Source organism: Oncorhynchus nerka, linkage group LG10 (genome assembly GCF_034236695.1).
Source record: "Oncorhynchus nerka isolate Pitt River linkage group LG10, Oner_Uvic_2.0, whole genome shotgun sequence".
NCBI lineage: Eukaryota > Metazoa > Chordata > Actinopteri > Salmoniformes > Salmonidae > Oncorhynchus > Oncorhynchus nerka.
The window spans coordinates 22,238,053-22,257,021 of NC_088405.1; the positions used below are offsets into that span (position 1 = coordinate 22,238,053).

At 43.8% G+C, this 18,969-nt stretch overlaps 1 protein-coding gene across 1 annotated transcript in view; it reads right to left on the reverse strand.

Annotated features, from left to right (window-relative positions):
• Positions 1–18,969, reverse strand: part of LOC115136510 (girdin-like) — an 86,401-nt gene that overhangs the window by 34,871 nt on the left and 32,561 nt on the right. The window contains 5 exon segments of the mRNA XM_065023132.1: positions 2,734–2,903; positions 4,300–4,440; positions 5,464–5,547; positions 6,405–6,463; positions 17,046–17,115. Coding sequence (XP_064879204.1) covers positions 2,734–2,903; positions 4,300–4,440; positions 5,464–5,547; positions 6,405–6,463; positions 17,046–17,115 — 524 coding nt within the window.

An 18,969-nucleotide genomic window follows, 5' to 3' on the forward strand; every position in this document is an offset into this window, starting at 1 on the left:
GATTGCGACTGGGTCTTTAGGGGCCATATCGTCATCTATATCTACACAATCTATTCCTGCATTCCTCTTAACACCAGGTTTTGTACTGAAGTAAAAAAACATGAAAATTAAGCATATTTTCTAAATATATTCTGCCGGAGCTATGGTCACATGGTCATTTTACTGTGCCCTCAGGAGGACCTTCCCTGGCAATCAGTAGACAGTAGAACACAGTGGATCTCTATGTATTGGGTTTAACAGAGAATGATCCCTTTCCCTCGAGTGTTGGTGCTTCACAGTGTACAATGACCAGAAATCGGAGAAAAAGAAGTGGAATTCAATAGATTTTGTGCTCTGTAGGTCAAAGACACATAAAGAACTATAATGCCCTGTCATGGAATCATCTGATCTGGGCCAAATCCCCAGACATCTGAGTCGGTATCAGTCGGAGACAGCATCAGGACTGGCCTGGGTGACAGGAGCCGTATGTGATGATGTATCATCTCCACAGGAGACTACACTATATGCACTCCTGCAGAGAAGCAGTCTGCAGCTTCTATGGCGGACACCATTTAGTCAACTGGGCCATTGTTCGGTCCATAGGCTGTTGGTCGACCGAGATTTAGCAGAGCGGTCGCAAATCTAAAACATGTTTTATGTCTGTTTGGCTCCTGTCTCAATGGACTAATCCATTACGGAGGCCGCAGGGATGGCACAGTCCAAGAAGAAGGGGAGTGTGGTTAAGATGCACAAGGTGCATCGCTCTCCAGAATGCCAATTTGTGCACATTCATTGTGTGAATTGTCTGTCCTTTGTTAGTGCCTATCAATTCCCCATTACATACATCAGTATTACATTTACGGTTAATCCCCATCATTTCTAATCTACAATGTTTGTTTGGTTACAGTAATTTCTGTTAATGCATTCAATATGTAAATATTACAGTCGCTTACTGTTTTCATTGTCGGAGTGGACACGTTGTTTGCAAGGCTTACAACCTATGCTACACTTGTGAGAAACAAGTTTTGGTTTATTTCATTCCATTTACGAGTTTTGTCAATGTATTCATTGTCTTTTGTTTGGAGCTCTCCTGTCTATGTTGAGTAAGGATGCGGACCTAATTACGCATAGAAGTAGGCCAAATGTATAACTGTGCCAATGTGGGGATGTCTGATAGTATTTTTGATTGTCTTAATTCACCACCACTTGGCTAATGAGCTGTGGAGCTTCTCAAAGTATTTATTTTCTTCACCTCAAAAGTCTGTTATGAGAATGACAATAGTTCCTCCCTTTCAATAACCCCCGAAATGTCATGCTCTGATTTGGTGGAAACATCTGTGTCACTGCACGGGAAACGAGGACCCAAAATAATTCATATAATGTTGCAAGTTTGCTAGTGCAGGCTTCAGGCCGGACACAGGTGATAGTTGATACAATGTTTCAGGTTCGTTGCAGACAGGTCATGTGATTCATATGATATTTATTTTATCAGGATATCTTATACCTGCAATGTTTTGATTTGTTGGCTTTGTATGGTATTATTTTTACCTATATGCCAATAGAAGTAACTTTTAGATTTGAATAATTTAGATAGAATTTAGATTAACCAAACGACAATGATTTGGAGATAAGTAGACGTAATGCACGGAATTGTGCATATGAAAATCATAACTGTCACGCAGATCGAAAGAAATTGTAAGATAAATTGTAAACTTTCTACATGAAAAAGGTTTCCGACCCCTGGTGTAGCCTATTACCAGTTACTTCAGAATCTGCAAAGGTCAGCAGCACCAGAAGGAGCTAACCGTTTTTTCTTGAGGTCTGGCTCCCTCTTGAGTCATTTGTCCTAATTATTTTAGTGTGCTTAAAGCATCAGACAAGCTCAGTGTATTTTTTAGTCGGGTACAGCACTAGCAGCTTCACTGATATCTTCTGGAGTTATGATCATCGTAAAATGCCCGATACCTCAGAACTGGTTCGAATGCCAACAGCATTACTTGGACAAACCATTTCAATCGTTTGATGGACTTGATGAAGAGAATCCACAGAGTCAGCAGCTTAGTTTGTGCATTCTTAAACACTTCCCCCTGAAACAAAGAAAGCTTATCGTAACAACCCCTCCCTATCATAAACTGACCACTGGCCTTTGTCTCTGCCAAGGCTAATGGACTCTGAAGAGGAAGTTGATTATGACACTGCAAAAAGGTTGAGCACTATCACGCCAAAACAGTAGCATAGAACCACTTGCATCTTATTGAGAGGCTGCAGGAAATGTTTTCTCCTCGAACAATACCCCTGACATGTAATGATTTTTAGCTCTGCAATTAGTGTCCTGCTTTTGCTGTTCTCTCCGGTCAGCGTTAGAGTGCTATATGAACTGGAAAACAGAGAACAAGATACTCCTCAAAAGACAGAGAGAGAGCTGAGTCACGGCTCCCAGCTCCAATGGCACACAGTTCTGGGAAAGCAGCAGGTGAATGTTTTATTTTATTTTACCTTTATTTAACTAGGCAAGTCAGTTAAGAACAGTGGGTTAACTGCCTGAATGCAGTGTCAAATTTAGACACTCTGCTAGACAGTACATGGGACACCCACAGTACTTATAGGATACCTGTAGGAAGCTTACACAACTTCTGAGAACCAATGGTGTGTTTAGAGATCCAACAGACATTTTGCAGTCTACCACTACAGACTTACTCAGAAGGGCCAATGGGGTGCGTACAGAGCTGGTGAAAGGCCAACGGGGGAACTTACAGCTCCTGGCGCAGACGTCTGATCTTGGCCTTGGCGTCGGCCAGCTCCACAGACAGGTGCTGCCGGCTCTCTGTGCGGCGCATGCTGGGCGAGTCGTTGGGCGACTGGGCACAGAACGGCTGGGGAGAGTACAGTCCACAGTCCCTCTCCTGGGTCAGCTCCACGATGGTCTGGAAGGACACAACACAACTCACAGACCATGGCTATGTATCCTACACACATCATATACACCGGGTGTACAACACATTAGGAACACCTGCTCTGTCCATGACATAGACTGACCAGGTGAATAAAGGTGAAAGCTATGATCCCTTATTGATGTCACTTGTTAAATCCACTTCAAATCAGTGTAGATGAAGGGGAGGAGACCGGTTAAAGAAGGATTCTTAAGCCTTGAGACATAGATTGTGCCCTTCAGAGGGTGAATGGGCAAGACAAAATATTTAAGTGCCTTTGAACGGGGTATGGTCGTAGGAGCCAGTGTGTTAAGAACTGCAACGCTACTGGGTTTTTCACGCTCAACAGCTCCCGTGTGTATCAAGAATGGTCCACCACCCAAAGGACATCCAGCCAACTTGACACAACTGGGGGAAGCATTGGAGTCAACATGTGAAACGCTTTTGACACCTTGTAGAGTTCATGCCCCAGCAAAATGAGGCTGTTCTGAGGGCAAAAGGGGTGCATCTCAATATACATGTTTATACACAAAGTGTATACCTGAGACATGTGTCACGCCTTCCTTACTTGAAATGATCGGCCCAAGTCATCTAACAAATTGCTTACAACCGTGTTAGATCATTGATCACAATGATGGTCAAAGTAGTTGTCAGGCAGGGTATTGAAGATTGAGTATACTGAGGGTGTGGTTTGCACTACATAGTCTACCATATGTTGCGTCAGGCTGCCCTGCTTTTCTGTCTGCTCAGTCTGGGAGGTGTGAGCTTAGGGAAATGACTCCGATTAGGACGGGCCTCTGAGGGAAGAAGCAGCAGCACCTAGACACCGGGACCAGTTACTGAAATGGAAACCCCAAACATAATGAAAAGCCAAGTACTAATTGGCCTAATGCTGTTACGGTTTAAAGGTGAATTGGGCTGGGTTTGAAGATAAGAGTGGGAAAAAACGTTGGGTTTAAATGGTCTGTGAAAAAGAGAGGAAATCAAACAATATCTTCCCATCATCGTCATTTTAGTTCACCCCACTACCCTCCTCCTCCGTTTATAACCCAGTGGCCATGCAAGGAAATGGGCTTTTAATGAAGAGCGTCTGGTTTCCAGAGGAGATCTGGAGATCATTATCACCCCACCCCCCTCCCCTGTCCGCCCCCCTGGCCAATAGAATGCTGGGACTGCTGCTCTACCAGGCCATGGCAGTTGTATGGGTGGGCCATGCTTAATCAGACTGCTCTAGGTTCAACTCACACACATGCCATATAAATGCACAGACAGACACCATCCAGACTCTATATAGATTGTTAACCATTTTCCACCCTTCTTCATTAAGACAACCTTTTATGTACTCTCTTGTGGGGTGAGTTAAAAATGCACCAATGTTTCAGACATGTACCTCCAGCTGGTCGTCTCTCTCGTCCACTATGCGTTTGAGATGGAAGGCCATGTTCCTGGAGAAGGAGTCCAGGTCCTCTGGGGGAAGCTCGCCCCCATCCAGCCACTGCAGGTCCACAACATTCTCCTGGTTGTGGGTCACCTTCAAAACAAGAGCATAGAGTCATCTCACTCTGCCAGCCAATACACAGAGACCCAGGTGTGTTGACAGCAATAGAGAGCCAACTACTTTAACTCAGACAGCTGTGAAGTGTCTTTAAGCATGAAACACAGAGGATGCTGAAGGGTACTTATCACAGTGGGAGGACGTTCCTTCTCTTGCTAGAACAAAAGCGGTACCTGCTACGTGCTGACCTGGTAGCGACGACCCTACCGTTTCTACTTGTAGAATCGCAAACGCTCATCAGTGACCAACAACTTGACTTTGGGCCAATCAGAGCGCACAAACCCGTACGTGGGGTAGCCAATACATTTAAAAAAAGGAAAGAGGGCATTTTCTGTACATCCACGGATGAGCCAGTCACACTTCATATGCAATGTAGGCTATGGGATGGTAGCTAGCTAAGTGCACAGATGCAATGCACACAACACTAAAGCTAGCTAGAGTTGACATTATAATTAAAATCACAATGGATTAGCTAGTTTCCATGAAACAGCTGCCTGTGTTAGCTGCCAAGTTAGTGCAGTGTCCTTAGCTAGCTAGTTATGTTGTGCTGCACTGGCACTGGCAGTGTGGGATTACGGAGAGTGATTTGAAAATGTTTCTTCGTCATCTTCCTAGTTAGTTATCTAGCTGTGGCCATCTGGCTAGTATCAACAAGAGCTTTCTACAAAATTGCAACATTAGCGCAGCTAGCTTGGAATCTAGACCATAAGCAACACACACAGACATGCATTGCCAAACAACGCTAGCGTCACCTGGTTAGGAGTATTTTAAGGCTGAATGTCTGACGACTTCCAAGGTCTTTGCTGTGTGAATAAACAAGCGATTGACTGCCGATACTCTGTTCAGAGATGCTAAGTACTCTCTGCAGGCAAATGTTTGACTATCCTACTGGTGTGTCTGAGCTGTTACATAACAAACTGGCCCAAAACAAACACATGAGGTCTCAGGGTTTATGTTTTAACTAGATGCCCTCACAAAAATGTGTTTTTTTTCTCATACCTCTTGGATGTGAGATGCTATGGCAGCTTTTGTGTCAAAGTCTAAGGTCTGGATCCTCTCGATGTACTCCTCTTTCTTCTCACACTGCAAACAAAAATAAGCAGTTTGGGGTTAGGATGACAGACTGAGTGGAACATTTGTAGAGCTCTTCCTGAGGTCAGCTTCCGAAACACAGGAGAATGGCCTGAGTTGTGATTGGTTGGCTTTAAGGAAAGCGATGTCTGAAGGAATGTGTAGGTATTCTCTTAGTATATTATTTGGTAACCATGCGTTGTGAGCAGCTACTTTGTTTTTTCCTGTTGTTGAGAGTAAGGGAGATAGGACTGTCCACTTAAAAAAAATGCAGACATTTTGCAATAACTATTATTTTATATGCCTTTAACCTGTAATCAAATCATGATGGGAAAAAAACCATCGACTTCACACAGACAGATGAGACGGATACACATTTCCCTTAAGGAGTCTTTGAGAAGTAGCCTGTTCAGAACCCCTGAACAGTGAGCTAAGTGTGAACGAGAACGACAGTGTGAGGTTAGCATCTCTCTTGCTAGGGCGCTGGTTATGTGTGATGCATCGTCATCGTTACTCCAGCCAGGCTCAGGGCAGAGACAGAGACACGGGTCGGTTCAGGGAGCAGCCCCTCTGACCCGCTACCAGGACAGCCAGGACAGACCACCTGTCACAGTGCCAACTGCCGAGGGAGAGGAAACGGGGAACTAAAGCTAGTCTGAGTGAGAATGACAAATTTGACTCACATTACTCATATAAACTGTAGCTGTGTTAACACTTGTCTGAACAATAATGCCGAGGGTTATAGATGTTCAGGAACTAGTGAGTAAGAGCTACTTATAACAGTAGTAGAAAGAGGGTTCATCCTACAGGAGTATGGTAATGGTAGACTGCTGACAGATGATTAAGGTGGTGACGAGTCTAAGACTTACCTGGACGGCACAGCCAAGCAACAGCAACAAAAGCTTCCTCATCTCCTCCAGTCCTTGCTCTGCAGACACAAAGAGATTGTCAATTAGCGTTTTACTACCATTGATAACCATTATACTAAGCATCGATTTGATTACACTTTTTACACATTTTATATTCGACTGTAGCTGTTAAACTTCCCGGGGATTTGCCCCTAGTTTCAAATCCATTTCATAACCAAATCCCATGAACTTTCGCAAAAGGCTAAAAAGATAACTGCCCCCGCGGTCTCACAGATTGGCTGCGTACTACAGCCACGAGATGAGCCATCCAGGTAACCCTATTACACACATGTAAAACCGGTAATGCTTGCTGTCCCCAACCAAAAAGACTGTACTGTATTTTTCAGCCATCCAATCCGCTAGGTATCATATGATGCCAAGCCACACATAGATGAAATGAGAAAACAGCTGTTAGGAAGCTCACCAAGGCTGAGGTAATAATCTGTAGGATTATACTGTAAAATAATGAGCCAGGTGGTTTGTTTCTCCCTCTGTGCGTTTGTGTGTGTTAAGCTCATCAGCCCCAGGGGTAGAGAGCGGAGCTGGGCCATAAACACAGATTACTAACAACAGGCTTAGACAACCAGGCATGTTTATTCAGAAAAAGGGCCACGCAGCAATTATAACTACTGTAAATCCCCACCAGTAGATAAAACATCTTTACGGACAGCCATAATATCAATGGCAACATCCTGTTGTAAGTGTATGCTATGGTGCATCCGTCTTCTCCATGTGGGTGCAGATGTTGGGTGTCTAGTGACAGCAGAGGTAGTGAGTTTAGAAGGTTATTGGGTGTAGCCTATACAATGGAATATACGCTTCCAAGAGGCGGTGATAAATGTACTGCTTATAGTGCCAAGTCCACTAATGATAAGAGCCATGATAAACATTAATCACTAGCAACACTTCAGCTGAGCTATATCTTATATAATAATATAGTATTATTATCATTATTATATATCTGTAACGAATCAACAACTGATCGTGACACAACAGTTTCACCAATCCTAATGTGGCATCCTCTTTGAAGACAAGATTTATCTCATTCCATGTGGATTTCTTACAGATGTACACACACGACATCTAGAGGAGCACACATAAATCTCAGCTAAACTAACAGGATGTTTTTGGCCCAGACTGAAGCACCATTAGTAATAAAAATAACTGTAACTGGCCTATATTTGCAACCTCCTCGGTCCAGAACAGGAACTGCCTCAGAATATCAATTGAGAGAAGTAGGTCTGTTATGAGAGCAGTGCAACTACAATCACAGAAAGAGGGAAAAGTCAACATGTAAACGTGTGAACTTCCATTTTAAGTGTTAAGGTCACAGTGAGGAACTCAAATGATATTCTGATAGCCAGGATAAGGGTGGAACAGACGACGATTAGATGGTTTTAAGGCCCATGCTCACAATACATTATCAAAGCTAATCAATATCTATAAGGGAAATAGAGAGTAGCCGTTGTATATTTCTAGTCGGAGTTTAGAATGCCAGCAGTAACAAATGCCTTCTAAATGCTGTTTCCTCTAACTGAAAGCCTGTATAGTGATTTGGAAAGGCAAATGCCTTCTAAATGCTGATTCCTCTAACTGAAAGCCTGTATAGTGATTTGGAAAGGCAAATGCCTTCTAAATGCTGTTTCCTCTAACTGAAAGCCTGTATAGTGATTTGGAAAGGCAAATCTTCTTGAGCGCTAAAGATAAGGAGCAGGCAGGCACTGGATGAATAATTTAAAGAGTCTGACTGAACCAAGCATGTCTGAAGAGATAGCGAGAGAGAGAGAGAGAGTGAGCGAGCGAGCGCGTGAGATGGGGAGAGCAAGAAAGAGAAAGATGTGGCGAGAGAATGAGAGAGAAATAAAGAGGAGAGAAGGGGCAAGAAGAGAAGAGGAGGTTTAAAGTAGACGATGTCCCCTTGAGCAGCCCTGGCTCAGCAGACAGAGGGTTGGCTCCCCAGGCTTTGTTATCATAGTGCTCTACGTGCCTAGTTTGGTTCCTTCCCTCCTCCTTCCCTCCATCACTACACTCCCTTGTTCCTGGCAGGAAACTCACAGGGGCGCACAGACAGTGACGAACCCTTTAGAGTTGCATTCCTTCCTGCCCAGCTATTGTTCACAGGAACCTGGTGATGGGGGTTCTTCCGGGGAGCAGGGACCCAAGGCCTCTGAGTGACACTGGACCACACGTTTCCTCTGGTGGACGACAGTACAAGTCTACTGTGGCCCTGGCCTCTCTGTCATTTCATATCATCATATTAGTCATTTTCATCACAATGACAATATCTATTTTGTCAATGCCAATTGGCCCAATCACTGTTATTCACTATATCTATAATGTGGTCAGTATATCTACAGTATAGTGTGGGTCAGTATATCTACAGTATAATGTGGGTCAGTATATCTACAGTATAATGTGGGTCAGTATATCTACAGTATAATGTGGGCCAGTATATCTACTGTATAATGTGGGTCAGTATATCTACAGTATAATGTGGGCCAGTATATCTACTGTATAATGTGGGTCAGTATATCTACAGTATAATGTGGGTCAGTATATATACAGTATAATGTGGGTCAGTATATCTACTGTATAATGTGGGTCAGTATATCTACAGTATAATGTGGGTCAGTATATCTTCTGTATAATGTGGGTCAGTATATCTACTGTATAATGTGGGTCAGTATATCTACAGTATAATGTGGGTCAGTATATCTTCTGTATAATGTGGGCCAGTATATCTACAGTATAATGTGGGTCAGTATATCTACAGTATAGTGTGGGTCAGTATATCTACTGTATAATGTGGGCCAGTATATCTACAGTATAATGTGGGTCAGTATATCTTCTGTATAATGTGGGTCAGTATATCTACAGTATAATGTGGGTCATTATATCTACTGTATAATGTGGGTCAGTATATCTACTGTATAATGTGGGTCAGTATATCTACAGTATAATGTGGGTCAGTATATCTACTGTATAATGTGGGTCAGTATATATACAGTATAATGTGGGTCAGTATATCTACAGTATAATGTGGGTCAGTATATCTACTGTATAATGTGGGTCAGTATATCTACAGTATAATGTGGGTCAGTATATCTACAGTATAGTGTGGGTCAGTATATCTATGTGGGTGAGTATATTTACAGTATAATGTGGGTCAGTATATCTACAGTATAATGTGGGTCAGTATATCTGTGGGTCAGGGACTACACATGGTTCCTCTGATAAGAAATACTTTTGCTAAATTTCACTTTTCACCACTGAAACTGATTTCATATTCACCTATTTCCCCTACTCTCACCACTCCCTAGGTCTTCTAACCATCTTCAGGCTTCTAAATGTGACTGTAGGTTTCATGACTTTCCCACAACCCCACACAGTGTTGCTGGTGACCGTCAGTCTGGCCTGCCTCCACCTGCCATTGGAGAGCAGTTGTCTCCTTACAGTTGTTGTTCCTGAAAAGGGACACTTCTCTGGCATCTAAACGACCGCACTAGAATGTTACAATGTCAGCAATACAAAGTACGTGCAAACTACTTTCTACAAGGCAGGAAACTGAGACTCATACCCTTTCTCTGAAATGAAGGCTTGATTGTTAAACCAAAGGAGAAGTAGGTTTACTATAAAGACAAACAACGCCTTACAGTAGTCTTCATTGAACAGGAGATTAGCCTTCAGGGGCACATTGTGTTCTAGCTGGTCTAAGTGCTTCTCTTTTGAAGCAGGATCAGACTGAATTGAAGGGATATTCAGTGTGGAAGACTGTGTCTGTGGCCAACAGACAGTCTGGGGTAGGGGGCACCCAAGGGGAGAGGGAACCAGATGAGAGAGTGGGGTTTTGTAGTGTTTAGTAACAGAGTGGATTAATAGTCCAGGGTGGATTCTGGATTCCCATCCCCCATAGAGCCTTAATGACTTCATAATAAAAGCCACATGGGCAATCACTTTCAGATGGCTCCAGCTACTATTGCTGCTGCACACCGCTAGGGTCAAAGGTCACAGGAAAAATACTGGAATGCTGCATGTTGTGGTTCAGGACTGAGTTGGTCTGATAATATTTTGCACATAGGAGTATCAAATGACATGGCTGTGTTGTCTGGGTCTTGACTCTAGAGAAAGATACTAGCTATTTTTCACAGTAGCTCATTCAAGATTCAACAAACAGGCATAACGTGATTGGAAGTCCCATAGGGCGGCGCACAATTGGCCCAGCGTCTTCCAGGTTAGGGTTTGGCCGGGGTAGGCAGTCATTGTAAATAAGAATTTGTTTTTAACTGACTTGCCTCTCACTCAACGTCAACAAAACAAAGGAGATGATCGTGGACTTCAGGAAACAGCAGAGGGAGCACCCCCTATCCACATAGTGGAGAAGGTGGAAAGTTTGAAGTTCCTTTGCTTACACCTCACGGACAAACTGAAATGGTCCACCCACACAGACAGTGTGGTGAAGAAGGCACAACAGTGCGTCTTCAACCTCAGGAGCCTGAAGAAATGTGGCTTGTCACTAGTGGTGTAATGGACCATAGTTGATCCGTACGTATCACCCCCACAACGGTTCGGCACGCACGTGGACCGCGCATCAATTGCAAAGTTTAACCATCATAGTGTGAAATACAGTTTTACTACTGCTGTTACTTTTTAAAGTAATAATTCCCTAAATCTCGATGCAGAGTTGCAGTGAAAAGATAAAGACAAGACAGATGCTGTGTTTCACTATGAAGCCTGAAGGTTGATTAAATATATATTTTTTAAAGCAGTTGTGTGTTCTGTTCATGTGAACGGGACATGTTGAATCCCAACGAATCAATCCTGGATGCTCGCGTTGCAAAAAGTAAAGAAGAAAAAAGAGCGGTGACAGCCACGGCTGGAGGAGGAGCTGAAGAACTGGAAAAGCCTCCCGCTTCATTTAAGTCTCATGTATAGGAGCATTTAGTCTTCCCTGTCAAATATGATGTCGGAAGAAGGGTGGTGGACAACACCATTACGGTGTGTAGGCATTGTGCCACAAGAAAGCCGTATGATCATGGATATACATGGAGCGTGGCCACACATTTAAAGCCTCGTCACCCTGGTGTGTCAGTGACGGGAGCCAACTCAGCCAAGAGACAACAACTTCTCACCGCGACATTTAAGCCCTTTGCTGCAGAATCAAACCGGGCTGAAGCCATCACCAAATCTATTGGAATGTTTATCACTACAGACATGAGGCCATAGTCTGTTGTGGAAAACAAAGGGTTTCAAAAAATGGTGAAAGTGCTTGAGCCACGCTATGAAATCCCCTCGCGCACCCACTTCAGTATGAAGATCGTGCCAGATCTTTATGAACAGGAAAATATCAAAATTGTCGACGAATTATCCAAGTCACCCTCTGTTGCCCTCACCACAGACGGGTGGTCCTCCAGGGCAACGGAAAGCTACGTGACTGTGACTGCTCACTACACCACAGAGGAGTGGACCTCCAGGGTAACAGAAAGCTACGTGACGGTGACTGCTCACTACACCACAGAGGAGTGGACCTCCAGGGTAACAGAAAGCTACGTGACTGTGACTGCTCACTACATCACAGAGGAGTGGACCTCCAGGGTAACAGAAAGCTACGTGACTGTGACTGCTCACTACACCACAGAGGAGTGGACCTCCAGGGTAACGGAAAGCTACGTGACTGTGACTGCTGACTACACCACAGAGGAGTGGACCTCCAGGATAACAGAAGGCTACGTGACTGTGACTGCTCACTACACCACAGAGGAGTGGACCTCCAGGGTAACAGAAAGCTACGTGACTGTGACTGCTCACTACACCACAGAGGAATGGACCTCCAGGGCAACGGAAAGCTACGTGACTGTGACTGCTCACTACACCACAGAGGAGTGGACCTCCAGGGCAACGGAAAGCTACGTGACTGTGACTGCTCACTACACCACAGAGGAGTGGACCTCCAGGGTAACAGAAAGCTACGTGACTGTGACTGCTCACTACACCACAGAGGAGTGGACCTCCAGGGTAACAGAAAGCTACGTGACTGTGACTGCTCACTACACCACCGAGGAGTGGACCTCCAGGGTAACAGAAAGCTACGTGACTGTGACTGCTCACTACACCACAGAGGAGTGGACCTCCAGGGTAACGGGAAGCTACGTGACTGTGACTGCTCACTACACCACAGAGGAGTGGACCTCCAGGATAACAGAAGGCTACGTGACTGTGACTGCTCACTACACCACAGAGGAGTGGACCTCCAGGGTAACGGAAAGCTACGTGACTGTGACTGTTCACTACACCGCAGAGGAGTGGACCTCCAGGGTAACAGAAAGCTACGTGACTGTGACTGCTCACTACACCACAGAGGAGTGGACCTCCAGGGTAACGGAAAGCTACGTGACTGTGACTGCTCACTACACCACAGAGGAGTGGACCTCCAGGGTAACGGAAAGCTACGTGACTGTGACTGCTCACTACACCACAGAGGAGTGGACCTCCAGGGTAACGGAAAGCTACGTGACTGTGACTGCTCACTACACCACAGAGGAGTGGACCTCCAGGGTAACGGAAAGCTACGTGACTGTGACTGCTCACTACACCACAGAGGAGTGGACCTCCAGGGTAACGGAAAGCTACGTGACTGTGACTGCTCACTACACCACAGAGGAGTGGACCTCCAGGGTAACGGAAAGCTACGTGACTGTGACTGCTCACTACACCACCGAGGAGTGGACCTCCAGGGTAACAGAAAGCTACGTGACTGTGACTGCTCACTACACCACAGAGGAGTGGACCTCCAGGGTAACAGAAAGCTACGTGACTGTGACTGCTCACTACACCACAGAGGAGTGGACCTCCAGGGTAACGGAAAGCTACGTGACTGTGACTGCTCACTACACCACAGAGGAGTGGACCTCCAGGGTAACGGAAAGCTACGTGACTGTGACTGCTCACTACACCACAGAGGAGTGGACCTCCAGGGTAACGGAAAGCTACGTGACTGTGACTGCTCACTACACCACCGAGGATTGGACCTCCAGGGTAACGGAAAGCTACGTGACTGTGAAGGCTCACTACACCACAGAGGAGTGGACCTCCAGGATAACGGAAGGCTACGTGACTGTGACTGCTCACTACACCACAGAGGAGTGGACCTCCAGGGTAACAGAAAGCTACGTGACTGTGACTGCTCACTACACCACAGAGGAGTGGACCTCCACTGTGACTGCAACAGAGGAGTGGACCTCCAGGGCAACGGAAAGCTACGTGACTGTGACTGCTCACTACACCACAGAGGAGTGGACCTCTAGGGCAACAGAAAGCTACGTGACTGCTCACTACACCACAGAGGAGTGGACCTCCAGGGTAACTGAAAGCTACGTGACTGTGACTGCTCACTACACCACCGAGGAGTGGACCTCCAGGGTAACAGAAAGCTACGTGACTGACTGCTCACTACACCACCGAGGAGTGGACCTCCAGGGTAACGGAAAGCTACGTGACTGTGACTGCTCACTACACCACAGAGGAGTGGACCTCCAGGGTAACGGAAAGCTACGTGACTGTGACTGCTCACTACACCACAGAGGAGTGGACCTCCAGGGTATCGGAAAGCTACGTGACTGTGACTGCTCACTACACCACAGAGGAGTGGACCTCCAGGGTAACGGAAAGCTACGTGACTGTGACTGCTCTATACACCACCGAGGAGTGGACCTCCAGGGTAACGGAAAGCTACGTGACTGTGACTGCTCACTACACCACAGAGGAGTGGACCTCCAGGATAACGGAAGGCTACGTGACTGTGACTGCTCACTACACCACAGAGGAGTGGACCTGCAGGGTAACAGAAAGCTACGTGACTGTGACTGCTCACTACACCACAGAGGAGTGGACCTCCAGGGCAACAGAAAGCTACGTGACTGTGACTGCTCACTACACCACAGAGGAGTGGACCTCCAGGGCAACGGAAAGCTACGTGACTGTGACTGCTCACTACACCACAGAGGAGTGGACCTCCAGGGTAACAGAAAGCTACGTGACTGTGACTGCTCACTACACCACAGAGGAGTGGACCTCCAGGATAACAGAAGGCTACGTGACTGTGACTGCTCACTACACCACAGAGGAGTGGACCTCCAGGGTAACGGAAAGCTACGTGACTGTGACTGCTCACTACACCACAGAGGAGTGGACCTCCAGGGTAACGGAAAGCTACGTGACTGTGACTGCTCACTACACCACAGAGGAGTGGACCTCCAGGGTAACGGAAAGCTACGTGACTGTGACTGCTCACTACACCACAGAGGAGTGGACCTCCAGGGTAACAGAAAGCTACGTGACTGTGACTGCTCACTACACCACCGAGGAGTGGACCTCTGTCTGTTCAAGTCCCTGTCTGTTCAAGTCCCTGTCTCACCGAGAACCTGCCCTACACCGGAGGACATTCATTGATCTCACCACTGAGATTGTGGTCACTGAAGAGGTAAAGAAAATAATAAGAGTGAATTACTTGTTTAATAATATACTGCAGTCTAATCTTAGTCTATGCTATTGCTATTAGAATCATTCATTTTTTATTTGGAATAATAATGGCTTTTATTAAATATTATTGCCACAATTATAGTTCTATGAAATATGAAAATAAATAATTAGTTAAATAGATCAAGTATTTTTTTCTGCAGGGTCAAGCCACAGAGCCAACAGGAGCAGACTCAGAGGCATCTCCTACACAAAATAATTCAGCCATTAAGGAGCTTTTCGGGGAGACCTTTTCGAGCAAGGACACAGGCAAGATGTTTGCCAACACCCTCAAAGAGGAGATGGCATCCTACAAGGCAGCAAGCGGCCTTCCAGTGGAGGGTGATCCACTGGCATGGTGGAAAAGCAATGAGTGTAAATACCATCACATTGTCATGGTGGCAAGATGCTACCTGGCTGTGACTGGCACTTCAGTTCCTAGCGAGAGGGTGTTCTCCACGGCAGGAGACATAGTGACTGTAAAGAGGTCTCCCCTCTCCCCAGACAATGTAGACATCCTCATCTTTTAGAAAAGTAATGTGAAGTTATAAGCTCAGGTCTGTTTTTCCTTTCTTTCTTTTTTTACTTGTTTTTATGACGTGGACACGGGCTATTTTTTCATTCACTATTGTCCAAAGGAAGAAGGTATCATGCCTCATATTGCACTTTAATTTAACAATTGAGTATTGAATATTTTATTTGAATATTTTATTTCAACATTGAAAAGTTCCTTGCTTTAAGTGTTCTTTATGTAATAAATGGAAAGCAAAGTTAAATGTCTCCCTTTTTTTTTTGCTGATCCGAAAAATGATCCGATCCGTGACTCAAAACCGTGATCCGATCCGAGAGTTGTGTGCTCCGTTGCACCACTATTTGTCACCTAAAACCCTCAAACTTTTACAGATTGAGAGCATCCCGTAGGGCTGTATCACCGCCTGGTATGTCAACTGCACTGCCCACAACAGCAAGGCTCTCCAGAGGGTAGTGAGGTCTACACAACACATCACCGGGGGCAAACTACCTGCCCTCCAGAACACCTACACCACCCGAGGTCACAGGAAGGCCATAAAGATCATCAAGGACAACAACCACCCAAGCCACTGCCTGTTCACCCCGCTATCATCCAGAAGGCGAGGTCAGTACAGGTGCATCAAGCTGGGACCGAGAGACTGAAAAACAGCTTCTATTTCAAGGCCATCAGACTGTTAAACAGCCATCACTAGCACAGAGAGGCTGCTGCCTACATACAGACTTGAAATCATTGGCCACTTTAATAAATGGATCACTAGTCACTTTAATAATGCCACTTTAATAATGTTTACATATCTTGCATTCCTCATCTCATATGTATATACTGTATTCTATACCATCTATTGCATCTTGCCTATGCCGCTCGGTTATCGCTCATCCATATATTTATATGTATATATTCTTATTCCATTCCTTTACTTAGATTTGTGTATATTAGGTAGTTGTTGGGGAATTGTTAGATTACACGTTAGATATTGCTGCACTGTCGGAACTAGAAGCACAAGCATTTCGCTACACTCGCATTAACATCTGCTAACCATATATATGTGACCAATAAAATTTGATTTGAAATAAAACAAATCATGTGTTTCCTAAATCCAAATATGTTTACAACACAATCAATGGCTGGTTTTATCTTAGTTTCACATGACTATCCAATAACCCAATATCTTACCATGAAGAGAACAGAGCGATTCTAGCTGGTGGAAAGGACATCTGCCCACAAGGACGAGGAGAAAACTGATTTCAAGATGAAGCAACAGACCTACATGATGTGTGGTGCATAATAATGAAGTTCTAAAGGGTTCACATTATGTAGGAGTCTACACTGTAGGGGTCTACACTGTAGGAGTCTACACTGTAGGGGTCTACACTGTAGGAGTCTACACTGTAGGGGTCTACACTGTAGGGGTCTACACTGTAGGAGTCTACACTGTAGGAGTCTACACTGTATTCTAATACAGGACACTAACATCCTCAGTGAGAAGATGGAATATTTCCCCACTGAACTCCCAGTGTAACAGTGTGCATTGTTGGCAGGTCAGTCAGATGAAGACGTACCACTGAGAGGGTTCCTGCCCAGCACCAGCACGTTGGGGAGAGGCATCATCACCAGCTGCTGGAGGGTCTCCTGGAGGAACACATCAAAAATACTTATTATTACAGTAATAGTTGTTATTACAGTTTGAGTTGGGTTAAATGCGGAAGACACATTTCAGTTGAATACATTCAGTTGTACAACTGACTAGGTATCCCCCTTTCCCTTATTACAGTATGAGTTGTTATTAGCGTATGAGTTACTACAGTAAGTATGTGTTGTTATTACATTATCAGTTACTACAGTATGAGTTGTTATTACAGTATGAGTTGTTATTACTGTATGGGTTGTTATTACAGTATGAGTTGTTATTACCGTATGAGTTACTACATTAAGTATGAGTTGTTATTACAGTATCAGTTACTACAGTATGTGTTGTTATTACAGTATGAGTTGTTATTACCGTATGAGTTACTACAGTATGTGTTGTTATTACCGTATGAGTTACTACAGTATGTGTTGTTATTACCGTATGAGTTGTTATTGCCATATGAGTTGTTATTACAGTATGAGTTGTTATTACATTATGAGTTGTTATTACCGTATGAGTTACTACAGTATGTATGAGTTGTTATTACAGTATCAGTTACTACAGTATGAGTTGTTATTACAGTATGAGTTGTTATTACAGTATGAGTTACTACAGTACAGTATGAGTTGTTATTACAGTATGAGTTGTTATTACCGTATGACTTACTACAGTACAGTATGAGTTGTTATTACCGTATGAGTTGTTATTACCATGAGTTGTTACCGTATGAGTTACTACAATACAGTATGAGTTGTTATTACAGTATGAGTTGTTATTAGCATATGAGTTACTACAGTAAGTATGAGTTGTTATTACAGTATGAGTTACTACAGTAAAGTATGAGTTGGTATTACCGTATGAGTTGTTATTACCATGAGTTGTTATTACAGTATGAGTTGTTACCGTATGAGTTACTACAATAGAGTATGAGTTGTTATTACAGTATGAGTTGTTATTAGCATATGAGTTACTACAGTAAGTATGAGTTGTTATTACAGTATGAGTTACTACAGTACAGTATGAGTTGTTATTACAGTATGCGTTATTAACGTATGAGTTGTTGTTACAGTATGAGTTACCACAGTACAGTATGAGTTGTTATTACAGTATGAGTTACTACAGTACATTATGAGTTGTTATTACAGTATGAGTTGTTATTACAGTATTAGTTACTACAGTACAGTATGAGTTGTTATTACAGTATGAGTTGTTTTACAGTATTAGTTACTACAGTACATTATGAGTTGTTATTACAGTATGAGTTGTTATTACAGTATTAGTTACTACAGTACAGTATGAGTTGTTATTACAGTATGAGTTGTTATTACAGTATTAGTTACTACAGTACAGTATGAGTTGTTATTACATTATGAGTTGTTACATTATGAGTTGTTACAGCATGAGTTGTTATTAAAGTAAGAGTTGTTACAGTAAGAGTTGTTACAGCATGAGTTTTTACAGTAAGAGTTATTACAGTAAGAGTTATTACAGTAAGAGTTGTTACAGTAAGAGTTGTTACAGCATGAGTTTTTACAGTAAGAGTTGTTACAGTAAGAGTTGTTACAGCATGAGTTGTTATTAAAGTAAGAGTTGTTACAGTAAGAGTTATTACAGTAAGAGTTGTTACAGTAAGAGTTGTTACAGCATGAGTTTTTACAGTAAGAGTTATTACAGTAAGAGTTGTTACAGTAAGAGTTGTTACAGCATGAGTTGTTATTAAAGTAAGAGTTGTTACAGTAAGAGTTGTTACAGCATGAGTTTTTACAGTAAGAGTTGTTACAGTAAGAGTTGTTACAGCATGAGTTGTTATTAAAGTAAGAGTTGTTACAGTAAGAGTTATTACAGTAAGAGTTGTT